The sequence below is a fragment of the Aethalodelphis obliquidens genome, unplaced genomic scaffold, assembly GCF_003676395.1.
Source record: "Aethalodelphis obliquidens isolate GAN/ISIS:26980383/991018 unplaced genomic scaffold, ASM367639v1 scaffold66, whole genome shotgun sequence".
Classification (NCBI taxonomy): Eukaryota; Metazoa; Chordata; class Mammalia; order Artiodactyla; family Delphinidae; genus Aethalodelphis; species Aethalodelphis obliquidens.
The window spans coordinates 1,515,552-1,530,540 of NW_020838010.1; the positions used below are offsets into that span (position 1 = coordinate 1,515,552).

Genomic DNA, 14,989 nt, shown 5'->3' on the forward strand with positions numbered 1-14,989 from the left:
GTGTGTGTGTGTGTGTGTGTGTGTGTGTGTGTGTGTGTGTGTGTGTGTGGTGTTTTCTCTCCACAAGCTGGATTGACGCTTCTAAAGGACAGGGACTTTGTCTGCAGGGAACACAGGTGTCCTGTGATACAGTTTATTTAGTCCCTTCAATACTACTACTATTATTGCTACTATTTACTCAGAGCCTACCATGTGCCAAATACAACGTAACTGCTTTACACACATCAGCTCACTTAACCCTCACTATGGTCTGAAGAAGGTTTGGAAATTATTCCCATTTTTAACAGATGAGAAAAGCGAGGCTCCGGCAAGTTAAGCGATACGCACAAAATCACAGAGCTAATGAGTGATGGAGCTGAGATTCAAGCCTACGTCTTCTCATTGCTAAGCCTACTCTACCACCCAAACTTTTAAGAACACAGAGAAACTGGTTTTGAGTCTTTGTTGTCTCCACAAGAGGCAACAACTGGCAAAGACCTTTCCGAAACCAAAACATCAAATAGTCTGTACCGAATTCTTCTGCTGTCCCAAACTCAACGTGGGATGCTGGCGGTGGGATGCAGACCAAAAAGCATGCAAGGCGGTTCTTGTTCTCAAGTCCTAACAGTCTCATCGAGGAAATCAGACCCACACAGAACCAACTAGGATAAGTGTAAGCAGTGAGAGGGTGCCAGCAGGGTGGGAGCTCAGGGACTCCTGGAGGGGCGGGTGCCTGGGCTGGGGCCTGAAGGATAGGCGGGTAGTCAGCAATTTTGAGGAGGACGCTCTGCCACGTGGGGGAAGATAGGTGAACAAGGGCCCCGGAAAGGAAGAGGGGATGTTTGGGAAAGGGTGAGAAGACCTGGCAGACTCAAGGAGGGGCCTTGTCTGGGGTGAGCTGGGGGAGGGAGCTGGGCAAGAGGGCTGGGAAGTGGGCTGGGATCAGAAAGGTGGGCAATAGGAACACATCCCCCTGCTATGGAGGCGATTCCCTGGTGGGGAGATAAAGAGGTGGGCAGACTCACACTTTCTCCTGGTATTCCTGGGAAACCTGTGATTCCAGGGGACCCCTTCAGGCCGGGTAAGCCCCGTAGTCCTGTGGAGCCAGGGGAGCCTGGTCTCCCACTAAGTCCCTTGATGAGGCTGGGGAAGCCAGGAGCTCCAGGCAAGCCTGGTGGCCCAGGGCTGCCAGCCTCTCCTTTGTCACCTGGGAAAGAGGCAAAAGTCTTGGGGAAAGACTCTAGGCAAGAGAAAGTCTTCTCCCCAAGGTGCACGTGCCCTGGGTCACAGGCGGCCAAAGTACAAGCTTGGGGACAGTTAGCTTAGGGGGAGGAGTGGGGATAGAGGGAGGTGCCTCACTGGGAAAGCCACTCAGTGCCCATCCCCACTGTCTGCCAGGCCCTTCCAGGGATACAGCCGCCCGTGGTTCAAAAACGGAGTTCCACGGTGGCAATGAAAATTGGCAGGCTCACAGTACAGGCCCCCCTCAGGCCCAGGGAAGGCAGCCTCCGTGGATCCCCAGCTGCCACCCATACTGCTGCTCTGGGGGTTCTTGTTCTGTGGGGCCTTTTCTCAGGAAAGAAGTTGAATTTGGTCATAAAAACTGTCTCGGGCATTTCTCCTGTCCATTCCCTGCCCCAGCACCTCTGGGCCCAGGAAATCCGATGGATCCAGGTGAGCCCTGAGAGCCTTTGTCTCCTGTGAAGTGCAGGTTCAGCACTGGAAGTCTGGGGCTGGGTACTCCGACTGGCCCCGGGTCGCCTCTGTCTCCTGCAGGGATGGAGATCATGAGAGCCGTGTGAGCGGGAGCTTAGACACGAGGTCAGGCACGGGCTGACCGCTCATATCAGCTCTTCCGGCCCCACCCCAGGCCCCCTTTCTGGGCTCTTCCACCTTCTTCCCCGCCCCTGTTTCCCAAACTTTGCGTTAATGTGCACGCCCTCTCCCTCCTTTGACAAGCTCAAGGTCCACCTGCAACTTTAGACCCTACTCAAAACCCTTCTCCGTTGAGCATCGGGAATGTGTGTCCAGGCCTCTAACGCGCAGTAGTAACTCAGAGTGATTAGGTCTTTTGGTTTAAAAGGACTTCATTCAGAAACCTCAAATATTATTATCTAACACAGGGTTGGTATAAGCCACAGGAATGACAAAGTTGATAAACAAGATGTACCTTGGGAAGCATGGGTGGCAATTCCAGAATTCGATTCCCCAGCTCACCTTTTTCACCAGGGCTACCAGCCTGTCCAGATGGTCCAACTCTTCCCATCGACCCAGGAATTCCCTTTAATCCACTTGCACCAGGAATACCAGGGAGACCTGGAATCCCTGGAAAACCTATCAGTCCAACAGACCCCTTCTCACCTGTTGAGAAACAAGAACTTCTATTATTATCCCTGTTTGACATATAAGAAAATGGAAGCTCAGAGACGTTAATTAACTCACCCAAAGTCACACAGCTAGGAAGTTGCAGAGAAGGGATTCAAACCCAAGTTTCTCTAACCCCAAAGCTCAAGCTCTTAGTCAATACATGTTATGCTACTTCCCTGAAGAGGGACATTGTACTAAGCACCAGAAAGGAAAGAAGAGGTGGGAACCTCTCTTATGATTTGCCAAGTTAGAGCTCATGTTTGGCACAGGAGGAATAAAAAAAGCCTATGGCCAGGAGGCAGGGAGATGAGCTCTAGCCTGGTGCTGTTGCTAACCAGTTGTGTGACCTTGGACCAGTCACTTTCCCCCCCTGCCCAACCTCTGATGTCTAGCAGGACAGTCACAGGAATTGAGAGCTATCAGGCTCTACGGTAGAAGTTGTGCAAATGAGTAACCTTGGTGTGGCTGTTCTTGTCTTGGGCTCCCTGCCCATGCTATTCAGCCCAGTGATCCACCCAGCAGGCAGGGAAGGCGAATCACCTTGGGTGGGGTTCCTCCTTTAGCACTAGCCTTGTCCAACTATCTTGCCAAAAAAGCCCTGCCCACCTCCCTCCCCATTCCCCTCTCCCAGGCAGAGAGGAGGGAGGGGGCGAGCTGGGCAGCATGGCAGCTCCTTTTTGGCCCCCATTGGTGCCTTCCTGATACCTTCACTTACCCTTCGGACCTGGCAGGCCTGGCAGTCCAGTGGCCCCTGGCAAGCCGGAGTTCCCCAGGAAGCCAATTAGCCCTGGAGATCCCGGAAGGCCTTTCAGCCCAGGCAGGCCTCTCTTTCCAGCTGATGCAGGGGGACCTATATCGCCTCTTGGACCTTTCTTTCCAGGATGTCCTGAAGCAGTACAGGAGAGAACACAGGACAGCTGTCAAGTGAGACTGTCCAGACCTGGGCCGCTGCCCATTCCCATGGCTTCTGGTTGGTTGGCTTGTTGGCGTTTATAAACTGCCCTTTAACAATGGCTTAGGCAGGCTGCTAACAGGCAGAGTTCTTAGCTGGCTGAAGCATTAGCACCTACCACCCAGGGCGCCCTGCCAATGGCAACTTCTTTCAACATGGCACTGTAGATGGCGGGGGGGTGGGGAGCAAACCCCTTCTGATGATAACTCTCCCCTCTTCATGAATGTGGTTCACACTTTAGCCTCTGAATGGAGCTCTGGGAAGCCAGGGTGGCAACTGGACTCTAGTTTCCTGGTACTTCCAGTTTGAACCACTCCACAATGGCTGTTTCCTGAGCCAATTGGTGAAGTAGAGGTTAAAGCCAAGCCATTGTTTCAGCCTCCCAGGGAGCCATGGATACAGGGCTGCCCTTTTAATCCCTCATGCAAGCAGTTAAGTCAGCCAGTTCCTTGGCATTAGGGTTGAAAGACCCCCTAGTGCCAAGTACTGTAGAAATCCCCAAGGCCCATCTGGTATCCTAGGTATTCTGAAACTTCTTTCACCAGGCTTTAAGTTGCTCAATGGGATTAAGCTCCTGAGCTGCTGCCAAAGTGGAATGTTCAGGTACAAAGCAAGGAAATTAAAAAACCAAAGGATTAAATGAGTGACGACAGAGGTATTTGGGCCCCCAAGGACCTAAATGAATGGCTGACTTGGCCTTCTATGGATTGAAAAGCATCAAGTAGCTGCGAGCCCCAGGATTCTAATGGGAGGCTGTGAAGGGGATTCCACAACAAGGGAAGGAAATTCAATGGGGGCCAACCCCACAGCATGAGTTCAGGGACCCCTGGCCTTGCCAGGTTATAGTGTATAGTAAGATAATTCCCCAAGAGGCCAAGCTAGTGGGAGTGTTAGTCTGTGAGCTTGTGTGCTGTTTTCTCACCTGGACAGCCTATGTGAAGACCCCAGAAACACAGAAAGACAAAGGGGATAAAAAAGATATTAGTGGCTCTGTAAAAACTCAACTTCAGTCACGTGGCTGGGAGTCGGGGCAGACAGCAGGGTGAAGAGGGGGGTGTGAGAAAAAGGCAAGCTGCAGACAGTAGGCTGGAACCAGGGGGCGTCAGGCCCCGCTGTGGAGTGAAAGACACTCTGGCCCTGGGTCCTCAGAGGCCTGCTGGCCCGAGAGGCAGGCTGCCAGCACGGTGGTCACCCTCTCCGCCTGAGCTCCTCGCCCGGCCCCAGTGAGGGCGGTGGAGAGGGGCGAGGCCCACCTGCACAAGGAGGGCAGGAAGGCAGGAGGCAGGCTGAAGCCTGAAAAGGGGGACGGAGGCCATGGGGGAGGGGCGGGGAATGAGCATACTGTGGGGTCACATTTTGGAGGCTGAACTGCAGCGATCGGTTTGGCTTGGCACTGCGAGGGCGACTTGAGAGGTTAGGAAAGTCAGTCTCCTTGTCAACTCTGACCCTGTCACACTGCTGCTACTGCCCCTCAGGGCACCGGGTTGCGGTGGGGGTGGGGGTGGGGCGGAGGGGAGGGCTTAGCTTAAGTCTGTCAAGATGGGGCTCCTCCTCCGAAGGACCTACCTGAAGTGCCTGGAAAGCCTGGTGCTCCTGGGAGCCCGGATTTGCCCTTAATGCCGAATAGACCATCAGATCCCCGGGGGCCTGGCTGTCCTGCGCGGCCTGGTATTCCAGGGCTGCCCCGATCACCTTTGGGGCCCAGCAAGCCCGACTTCCCAAGTAAACCTAAGGAAAGGAAGGGCCAGACAATTACAGCCTGGACTGAGAGCAGGGACCGATTACCAAACCAACTTCCAGCGGAAGAGCCTGCCCAGGATGTACCCCACGGGCCACTGTCTTGTCAGCTCAAGCCTTGTGGCTAATCACAGGCTCTGCAAGAAATCTGACAATGGATTATAGATACTTCTGGAATTACTAAGACAGGAGAATGGACGCAGGTGATTTAAGAAAAAGTTCCACAAAGGGAAGGACAGAACAGAATGACTTTTCATTTCAAGCCCCTAATTAATCCATCACCCCAGAGTCACGCAGGTATTCATGCAAGTATAGCAGTTACTGAAAGGTTTTCTGTAGACTGTCAGATAAGTGGGGCAAAGAGAGTCACCCTTGGGTCCTGTAAGGCCAGAGTCTCCAGGAAATCCTCTGTCTCCTGGCAGTCCCTGTAGGCCTTGCTTCCCAGGAGCACCATTTTCAGCACCAATGATGTCACCAGGGGCTCCCTTGGGACCTGGTAAGCCGGGACTGCCAACTTTCCCAGGCAAGCCATCTTTTCCAGGGAGCCCAGGAAACCCAGGCAAGCCCTTCTCTCCACGAGGTCCAGGAAATCCTAAGTGTAAAGAGGCAAAAATAAAAGGCCATGGAGGTTTAGAAGTGATAGGTTTGGGGAGAGGACTCTGACACAGGTTTTTTCCCTACTACAAAAGCTAACATATTAGTAATGTGTGTCGCTTCCCTTAAAGGTCACGAGTCTCTGGTCCTGGGAAGACTTGCCCAGTGGCAGGCACTGCCCCGTGTGCCCTGGAGGAGGTTCTAGCTCAGCGGGCAGAGCTCAGCAACCCGCTCCTGGGGAGCCTACAGTGGCCAAAGAGCACAGGTTACGCCCGGGACCTCCTGTCAAAGGCCTGGTCTCTTCTGGAGTCGTCTAACTCCTGCCAAGTCACGCCTCCCTCTTTCTGGGTGGCAGACGGATCTGTAGCACTGATAAGCCCGAGGGAACGTGGCCTCAGATGAGCCCCAGGCTGCAGAGCAGGCGTGGTTCTCAAACTGAGCGTGCATCAGAGTCTCCTGGGGCAGGGGTGCTTGGGAAAAGCCAGATTGCGGGGCCCACCCGCAGAGCTTCTGATCAGTAACTCTGCCAAGGGGCCAAGGCACTGCGTTACTACCAAGTTTCCAGGTGATGCTGACGCTTCTGGCCAAGGGAACAGTTTGAGAACCACTGGTGCAGTGCAGAACAATGAAGCTCAGGTTGGAACGACGGGGTGTGAGCGAAGTCTTTGAAATACGACAACTTCCCTCTCACTCATCTGAATCTCCTTCTCTGACCTTTAAGGAGTTGATCCAGGAAACTGCCATAGAACTTGCAGTCAGACCATGTGGCAGAGTCCTGGCTCTATCACTAGTGACCTTGTGATCTCAGGTGAGTCACCTTCCATATGAGCCTCAGTTTCCTCCTCAAATGGCCGTTACTGCTCTGAGATGCTGGCATTCTATAGCTCTCAGCTCTCTTGCCTGAGTATGAAATCAAAACCGTCCCACTTACACCAGAGCACAAACCTAACTTCCTATAGTGGGTGGATGGCTACCACAATCCGAACACACAGTCACACAAAAGGAGAAGCAGGTGAGGAGAAGCTCCTTTTCTTACCTGGCATTTCAGGGAGGTGAACCAATCCTGGACTTCCGGGCTCCCCTTTATTTCCATGCAATCCAGGCTGGCCTGGAGTCCCAGGGAGGCCACGGGCCCCGTTAGGGCCTGAAAACCCAAATATGAGTGGTAAGGGGAAAGGAAAGTCGGTGTGGCTAGCTATGATTTGTGACGTCCAGTCAAGAACCCTAGTCTTGGGAATTCCCTGGTGGTCCAGTGGTTAGGACTCCGTGCTTTCACTGCCGAGGGCATGGGTTCGATCCCTGGTTGGGGAAGTAAGATCCCACAAGCTGCACGGTGCAGCCGAAAAACAAAAAAAATTCTAAGCTCTTGGAGAACCTCTCTTATTCTCACCTCCCCACATGGCCCTCTCTAGCAGCCATTCTATTTCCTCAATCCTCAAGGCCGCCCTCTCAGAAGGAATGTGGATCCCCAAATGCTACCAGGCTATCCTCAGCTTCCTTTGGTGCATGGCCCTTACAAGTGTGCTCAGTGGCTTTTTCTGGCCTCATTCCATACCTGGGAATCCGGGAGCTCCTGGAAATCCTGATGGACCGTATGGCCCAGGAATAATACAAGGCAAGGTGATACCTGTAAATGGTAACATGTGAGCAGGTGGTGAACCCCCTGAGTTCCCCCTAGCATGCGCCTTTACTCCCATTCCATCGAATGGAACAGCTAAGTTATTCTTCCCACCCAGAAGCTGGGAGCCCATGCAGAAAAATCGTAGCATCAGAAGCTCTCGGGAGTTACTCCTAGTGCAATTTCTCACAGATAAGAATGCCCCTAGTGTCCAAGTCAGGACATCTCATTCTAACAATGTTTCCTGTTGTGTAGGAAGAGCAGCAAACGGCAGTTGCCTATTCACCCTGCATTCAGATGGAGCCCCTCCCTGGGATGCGTGCTTGGTGTTAGTTATTATTATGTCCACATCACTAGACTGGAGTGTTTGAAGCCAACACCTCTCAAGTTCAGATGACTGCTCTTTTCTTGGAATGAGGCTTTTCCCAAACCACTGGGTTCTTTTGACACGTGTTATTTGAGATCTACTGAAACCTATTGATTGTCCTTGGTCAGATGGACCCATATGTCTGTACCAGGTAAACACTGAAGGCCACTCTCTCCGCCATGGCAGACAGTGACCCTTCCCTCAGCTCCTCATTTGAAACTGTCAACTCTGCTACTCAGGGAGAAGGGGTAGTCAATTTCACTATTCAAGACATTGAAATTGACCTGCGGAGCCCTTCCCCTGGCAAATTCTTCCTTGCTCACTCAGAGTACAAATAAAGAGTCTGTAAGATCACAGGGGGGAGGTTTAATAAGATACCAGTGACCAAATTGTTAGTTGGCTCCTTCAAATGCCATTTATAAACAACTGCTAATTAAAATCAGTCTTGCCTATTCATTAAAACAACCCCCTGAGATCTACTTTAAGCCAGAGTCCACAGTTCTAATAAACTGCTATAGCTTTTGCCTGTACGTAAAAGAAATCACAAATTGCATCTCTTAAAGATATGTATACAACCTATGATTCAGACTGCTTACTGAACTGGCTAGCATTCCTCCTCCAGTCCCGCTTCCATTTTCCAACTTCAAGGCCTGATGGCATTTTAGCCCACCTGTTCTAGTCCTAAATCAAAATTGGGAATTGAACAGTATAATGTATTGGTTAAGAGGTTGGGCTCTGAAGCCAGACAGAGCTGAGCTCGTATCGTAGTTCTGCTACTAACTAGTTGTATGAGCAAGATACTCAACCTCTCTGAGCCTCATGTGTAAAATTGGAGCTACTTACGTCATATGGTGCTTGTGAGGATTATATGGAATAGTGTTAACAGCACTTAGCACAGCGCCTGGCACCCTGGGATGTGCTCAGTGAATACTAGTGTTTTAGTATCTTACTTAAGGAGGAGTATTCAGAAGAGCTCCCGCAAGGCCAACCCCTGGATTCTACCCCAGTCAGGTTAGTGACACTACTTTGTAGCCTGGGCAGCAACTCTCTGCCTTCTAGACCTCAGGCTCCTATAGTTGTATTTTCACAGGTGGAAAGATGGCCACAAGCCTGATCTTCCTCCATAGGTAGTCATACCCATCTCCATCCTGCCAGATGTTGAAATGATGGAGCTATTTTGGAGGGCTATTTCCCTACTGCGGAAACATGCTTTATGATGGATGAGATGCTAAATGGGGAGAGGGCTGCCAGTCCTGTGCTCGGCTTTGGACTAGGTTGAAGAACTGCCTCGCTAGATGGTATCATGAGAGGGACCCTGCAGAAAACCCTCCTGCCCCAACTATTTCAGTAGCTGATTGACTCTAATGTGTCAAACATTGTAGTTCCATTGCTTTATGTCTTAAAAAATAAACTGGATAAAATACAAATATCTCTGGGCCAGGTCCAAATATGAAGCCATCCATCTTCAATTTATCATATGTGTTTCATAGATTCTTTTCACCTGTGATAGCCAGAGCAAAACAAAATCTTTAGAAGATGGGGCCAAGGACAGGCATCTGGAGATGTTCCAGGGCAGGAAAAATACTTAGAAAAGGGAAGATGAGTAGAACCCAGAGGAAATCAAGGACATACTTCCCTTTGCCTCGGACCAGTCCTGTACAACACACCGCATTTGTGTATTGCAAGCAGAGGGTCAAAACGGTGAGAAGGTAAGGACTTCAAGTCATACTGCTACCTGACTCTTTTACTTTACATTCCTGTCTTTTATTTTACATCCCTGAATTCCGAGCCTTCTCCCCAACAAAGCAGAAACCAGCTCCACCCTTGTTCTGTTTTATAAGCGCAACAAATGACCTAGTTATTCAGAATTTTCCCCATTAATGACAAAATTCATCTTCAGGATAAAAAAGCACCTCTGGTTATCAAGTTTCTAATATCTCAGTTGATTCTGGTTCCAATGAATAAATATCAGACATGTGTGGCTCCTTCCAGGTACCTCCCAAGGCAAGTCATGGCCTCAGTTAAGTTCATAAGTGAAGATGCTCAAGGAAGAGATCAGCCAAGCCATCAACATGCACAGTGAAGGAGCCAGCCCCTCACAGAGACTGCATGCCCACTTCCTCTGTCCTCCCCCCCAGGAGAGGTGTGCTAAGGAGACTTTGCAGCGGTGTCAGCGTGAGTCTTTGCACCCCAGCCTTAGGATCACCCCTCCCCAGCCCGGGCCTCCAGCGTGGTACTCAGACCATTGTGAGTGTCTGAGATTAAGTGAACAAAAAGGAAGGGGTGGGGTTGCCATCATTGGTGTTTGAGAACCTCTAGACCTAACTACCTCTCACCTCCCTGTGTGTCTAAGTCTCCTTGCCCAACCTTCTCCCTGCAGCAGCAGTCACCTAGACCAAACAAGTAAAGAAGAAAATTAAACCGGGACAGAAGTTCCTTGAGGCCCAAGGGAAGTCTCGTCTGTAGCCCACCGATCAAATTCCCTGTCTGGACTGAGTCGAGAAAGCTGGCATCCACACAGGATCAAGGACACAGTAGCCGCTGCAGTGATAACCAGGGTGATTGATTACTATGAGCATCTGGATCAGAGCCTCTTTGGAAACAGCCAGTTGTCTCCTTGCCCAGGATTTGTAATAATTCACACTATTAGGTTGAAAGGCTTCTGATTACTTCATTCCCTTTCCTGGCAACGTAGCTGTCCTAGCCTGAGCCACGACCAGTTGGAGTGAGTACATTTAGGAACAACATCTTCATCTTTCATGGCAACAGTAATGGCCATAATGCAAATGTTTAGGGCCCACAAGTTAAGTGTTTTTACAATTGTGTGGAAACAAAGCTAGGTTTGAGGAGTTATATTTGGTGGCTGTAGAGAGAAAAAGAAAGCTAACGCTCTTAATTGAAGTAAGTTTTTGGAAAGTCTTGGTATTGCAACAAGAACATTTTCTGCATAAGGCATCTCCCAGGCTATAGCTTTCTAGATCACTAGTTTCCTGAGAACTTTCTGGGTCCAGGGATAGTGAAGTTTGGGACAGAAATGTTCCTGTGGGCTTCCTTCTGTTTCCAAGCAGTTGGAATGTTGATAATATCCAGATTTGAGCATATCTAAGTTTATAGGCACCATGTTAATATAACTCAGTTTAAAACCTAGTTGCCTGCAAAATGGGTTGAACTAGAACGAAGACCCAATTGGCGGAGGGGCGGTGGAATGACCATGAATAATGTCTCTGGGAACAGAGCTGGAAGCAAAGCTATAGCTGACACCAGGACTTCCAAAAGGCCGAATGGTTTTGTTTGACACAATTCCTCACAGCCTTAATGGGGATACTGACTTGGACTGAAATACTGACTTGGGTTTAAGAATCCTGAATCACCCATTTTTAACTTGTACTGTAATCCTTATTAGACCAATTCACAAAAGTACATTTTAAAAGAAAGAAATTTTTACAAGACCTGGTATCTGTCTTCTTTTTTTTGGAATTCTTCAAGGTGACGAGGTGGAAAGAGGAGAAATAGGTCTAAGAAAAAGCTCCTTGGTTATGGAAAAGGCCCTTTCCTCTGTAAATGTATATTAGTCTCCTGTGGAACACTGCACTATACTAGGCAGGTTGAGAAACGCTAAAAAGGATTACTCACCTTCCTTAGTATCCAGAGGCTTGTAATGCATTTGGAAAAAGTAAAAGCATTAATGGAAGGAAATATATAATCTAACTGGCAAAGACATACTATAGGGGTCATGAGAAAGCTTAGTGGAAGAATTAGGGCCTATATCGAAGCCTGAAAGTTGGATGGGATGTGAGTACATAGAGAAAAGGAGGAGTATTCAAGAAAAAGGCAACATGGGCAAAATCTTGGAGTTAGAAATGAATATATTGTTTATGGGGACAGTGAAAGATACAGTTGTCTTAGTGTTTTGTTTTGTTTTAATCATGAAGAGTATGAGATAAAGTCAGGTTAGAAAGGTTGGTTGTGTCCATGTTTGGAGACTTCTGAATTCTAGACTGAGGAGTTTCAACATTATCCTCTATTTAGTAGAGAACATTTGTGGCTTTGGACTAGGGGAGTAACATGATGGAATCAGCTCTTTACAGATTATTAAATTGGCAGCAGTGTTCATAGTGGAATTGAGTGGGGAAAGTCTAGAGGTAGGAAATGAAAAACTACTTAGGAAGTTGTCATTCTTCCATCCATCCATCCATCTGTTCATCCATCCATCCATCTATCTATTCATCCATCCATCCATCTATTCCAACAAGCATATAGGTGTTAGCTAGGCATGAGATAATGAGCTTAACACCAAGAAGAAGAAGGGACAAAGATAAGAGGCATTGCAAATGAAGAATATGAGGTGAATTTCAAGTTTTCAAACTTCAGACGACTACAGGAAGTGTGGTACCACTAATGGGAATATAGAAGTTGTGTAAACGTAGAAGTTAGGATGAAGAACTGTTCTAGCTGTATGCAAGAAGGCAAGTTAATAGCATAGTACCTTGATCTATTAAGCAGGGCTGTCACTCATTATAATTACTAAAATTCAAGTAGAAAGAGAAGTTATATAAATGGGAGGGATTTAAGGTATGAAATGGAGATCAAACTAGATAGAACTAGGGTCTCTTCTCAATCTGAGATCTCATGAATTAAGGAAAGGTTCTTCCCTACTGATGATATTACCATACAACTTAGAGGATACCTTTCTTGTCCAATTTCCACTCATTACTTCCATGGCACTTGTAATAAATGGTCATCCAGCTTCTGCTTGAAATCTTCCAGGGATTATGAGCTCATAACCTCCCAAGGCCATTCTGTTATACTTTCAGACTGCTCTGTTAGGAAGTTTTTCACTTAGTAGGGCTGAAATCTATATTGTTCTGTGTAACTGTACCACAGTATGATCCTTTTTCCACATGAAAACCCTCGAGAGGATTGAAAGTAGTGATTCCAGTTGGCCTTCTTATGACACATTTCACGCGTCTGGGTCATATCTACCCTCAAGGAGTCAGTTTTCCAAGCCCAAAGCCATCTGATTCCCTGACTCACCTGGAATCCCAGGGGGGCCTGGTTGCCCTGGGAATCCATCTACTCCTTTATCTCCAGGAAGCCCACGAGGTCCAGAAGATCCTGGTAGCCCAATTCCTGGGGGGCCAATTGGACCGGTGCGGCCTTTTTCACCAGGAAGTCCTGGTAACCCCTTTTCACCTGGGAAGCCCTGTCCACCATCACCCTAGACAACACATAGGAAAGGATGAATCATTACTTAAGAGACTTATCTGGAGAGCCCTCTGACCATAGGAAAGAAACACCTAACCAGTATGAGCAGGGCTTTATTTTTTGGTGAAAATTCTCTGTCACTCTAGTTTTTCAATCAATTCTTCTGAGTCGAGTTAATGGGAATGAAGCTTGTCAACCCTGAGTGATCTGATAATGCAAAAGGTTCTAGATTGGTGTGGGTGAGGGGAAAGGACAACTCTGGTGGGGGGGGGCGGGTCATAGAAAGCAGCTGGATTACTTGCAATGGAAAGCTCCTCAGAAGCTGAAACATTTTAAGTGATGTGGTCAGTTGTCACTAGCGTTTATCAAGTGAACCAATGACCCATTCTGAGAAAAAGATTCCTATTTTACAGAAAGGAAAAGCACAGAGACAAAAGTGTCAGTGGCAGAGGCAGGAAGCAGCCATCAGCTACTCCCCACCCACCCACCTGCCAAGTCAGGTGTGAGGATTTACAGCACTATTTACCCAGGAGCAATCGACTTACCTGAAAGCCTGGCAGGCCTGGTAAACCTGGTACTCCGTCCTTGCCTGGGGCTCCTGTCTCACCAGGGAGCCCCTGGAGACCAGGATCACCCTGATCTCCTGGCATCCCTGATCCTGTACTGAGAGTCGCTTCCCCTTTCTTTCCTTTGGGGCCTTCCAGACCTCGAGGCCCAAATACGCCCTGACAAAAAGACAGAAGGGAATGATGAGGAGACGCAGACTTCATAGGATTCTGGCGCCTCGCATAGGTCTGACCTAAAACAGGTCCGTGGGTACATTATGGCACAGTTCTGGACACTGGATTATGTCGTCATCTTGGATTATAATTGCCCATTTATTTCCTTACCCTTTCTAAATTTTGAAATCTTTGAGGATGGGAACCTTGTCTTCAGGGCCTGGCACAGTTCTAGGCAAATGTAAATAATTTTGTGGAAGGAAGGGAGGGAGGAAGGGAGGGAATATAGGTAGGTTAAAGCAGAAAGGGACTTTCAAGGTACCTAGATAGACTTCTTCATATTATGGATCAAAACCTTGAAGGTCTGCTTCATCCCCATCTTTCTTTTATGTGTTTCAGGAAAGTGATTGGTGAGGAGTGAGGGGCATTTAAAAGCTCCCATTTGCTCCCTCAGGGCCAAAGTTTGGTAAGACTTACTGGATCCCCTGATGGGCCCTGTGCACCCCCAAAGCCTGGATCTCCTCTCGCTCCTTTCAGGCCCGGAAGGCCCAGGAGACCTGGTGGCCCAGGTAGGCCTGGCTCCCCAGGTGGTCCAATGTTTGGGACACCACCATCACAAGCACAAAAACCAGAGTCCCCTGGAGGAAAAAAAAAGACAACATTAATCTAAGTGGGCCATCTTTCCAAGAAGAAGGAAGACCTGCCAGCGGTAATTCGTGACCTGAACAACTCCAGGGAGGAAATCAGAAGGCCTGCAGAGAACAGACGCGAATGAACTAGGTTCACTTTCCATCAAAGTACATCTGTGCTAGTGATTTGGATTTCAGTCTTCTGGGGTGGAGCCCAGCCATCAGTCAGTCTAATGTGCAGCCAGAGTTGAGAACCACTGACCTATACTAACCAACTGAGAGTCCGGAATCCAAGCCACTTGAACATACTATTCACCAGAATGTCTTTCCCCTGTCTTTTGTACACAGAGACAAATGCCAAATAAATTGATGACAGAGATTTCAGCAAAGCATCTTTGAAGAGATAGCAAGGAGTCACTAGCACTATAGCCCAGCCACTTATACCTTCCATGCTTCTGGTCTAGGAAATGAGACTTTGGATCAACAGAGGTGACTCTGAGTTTCCCTAAGATCCTGAAGGGCCTCTTCCTACCTTTAGAAAATCGATAATCCCTGAAACTCTGAAAGAACAGCCTGTTCTCCAAATAATCATTTCTCGAGTGTGATCCATGACCTCCTGCCTGAGTCACCTGGGATGCTTGCTTATAAGGCAGCTTGCTGGGCCTCACCCCAGGCCCAATCAGTCAGACTCCCAGGCGGCCAGGTCCAAGAATCTAATTTGTAGTAATTTCCCCTAGGTGATTCTCATGTCCAGCGAATCACCTGAGAATCACTATCACTATTCCAGACTTAGAGAGAGAGAGAGAGAGAGAGAGAGAGAGA

At 48.7% G+C, this 14,989-nt stretch overlaps 1 protein-coding gene across 3 annotated transcripts in view; it reads right to left on the minus strand.

Annotated features, from left to right (window-relative positions):
• The window catches only part of COL4A6 (collagen type IV alpha 6 chain), a 285,573-nt gene that overhangs the window by 22,450 nt on the left and 248,134 nt on the right, over positions 1 to 14,989 (minus strand). For 2 of the 3 annotated variants that reach the window (XM_027089501.1, XM_027089499.1), the window contains 12 exons: positions 14,016 to 14,176; positions 13,365 to 13,544; positions 12,649 to 12,832; positions 9,951 to 10,004; positions 7,185 to 7,256; positions 6,666 to 6,773; positions 5,406 to 5,627; positions 4,865 to 5,026; positions 3,062 to 3,232; positions 2,197 to 2,340; positions 1,624 to 1,749; positions 1,005 to 1,186 (listed from right to left, as the gene is read on the minus strand). In XM_027089501.1, the coding sequence (XP_026945302.1) occupies positions 1,005 to 1,186; positions 1,624 to 1,749; positions 2,197 to 2,340; positions 3,062 to 3,232; positions 4,865 to 5,026; positions 5,406 to 5,627; positions 6,666 to 6,773; positions 7,185 to 7,256; positions 9,951 to 10,004; positions 12,649 to 12,832; positions 13,365 to 13,544; positions 14,016 to 14,176 (1,766 nt within the window). The remainder of the gene's footprint in view (positions 1 to 1,004; positions 1,187 to 1,623; positions 1,750 to 2,196; positions 2,341 to 3,061; positions 3,233 to 4,864; positions 5,027 to 5,405; positions 5,628 to 6,665; positions 6,774 to 7,184; positions 7,257 to 9,950; positions 10,005 to 12,648; positions 12,833 to 13,364; positions 13,545 to 14,015; positions 14,177 to 14,989) is intronic. The other variant, XM_027089500.1, reaches the window with a different exon arrangement.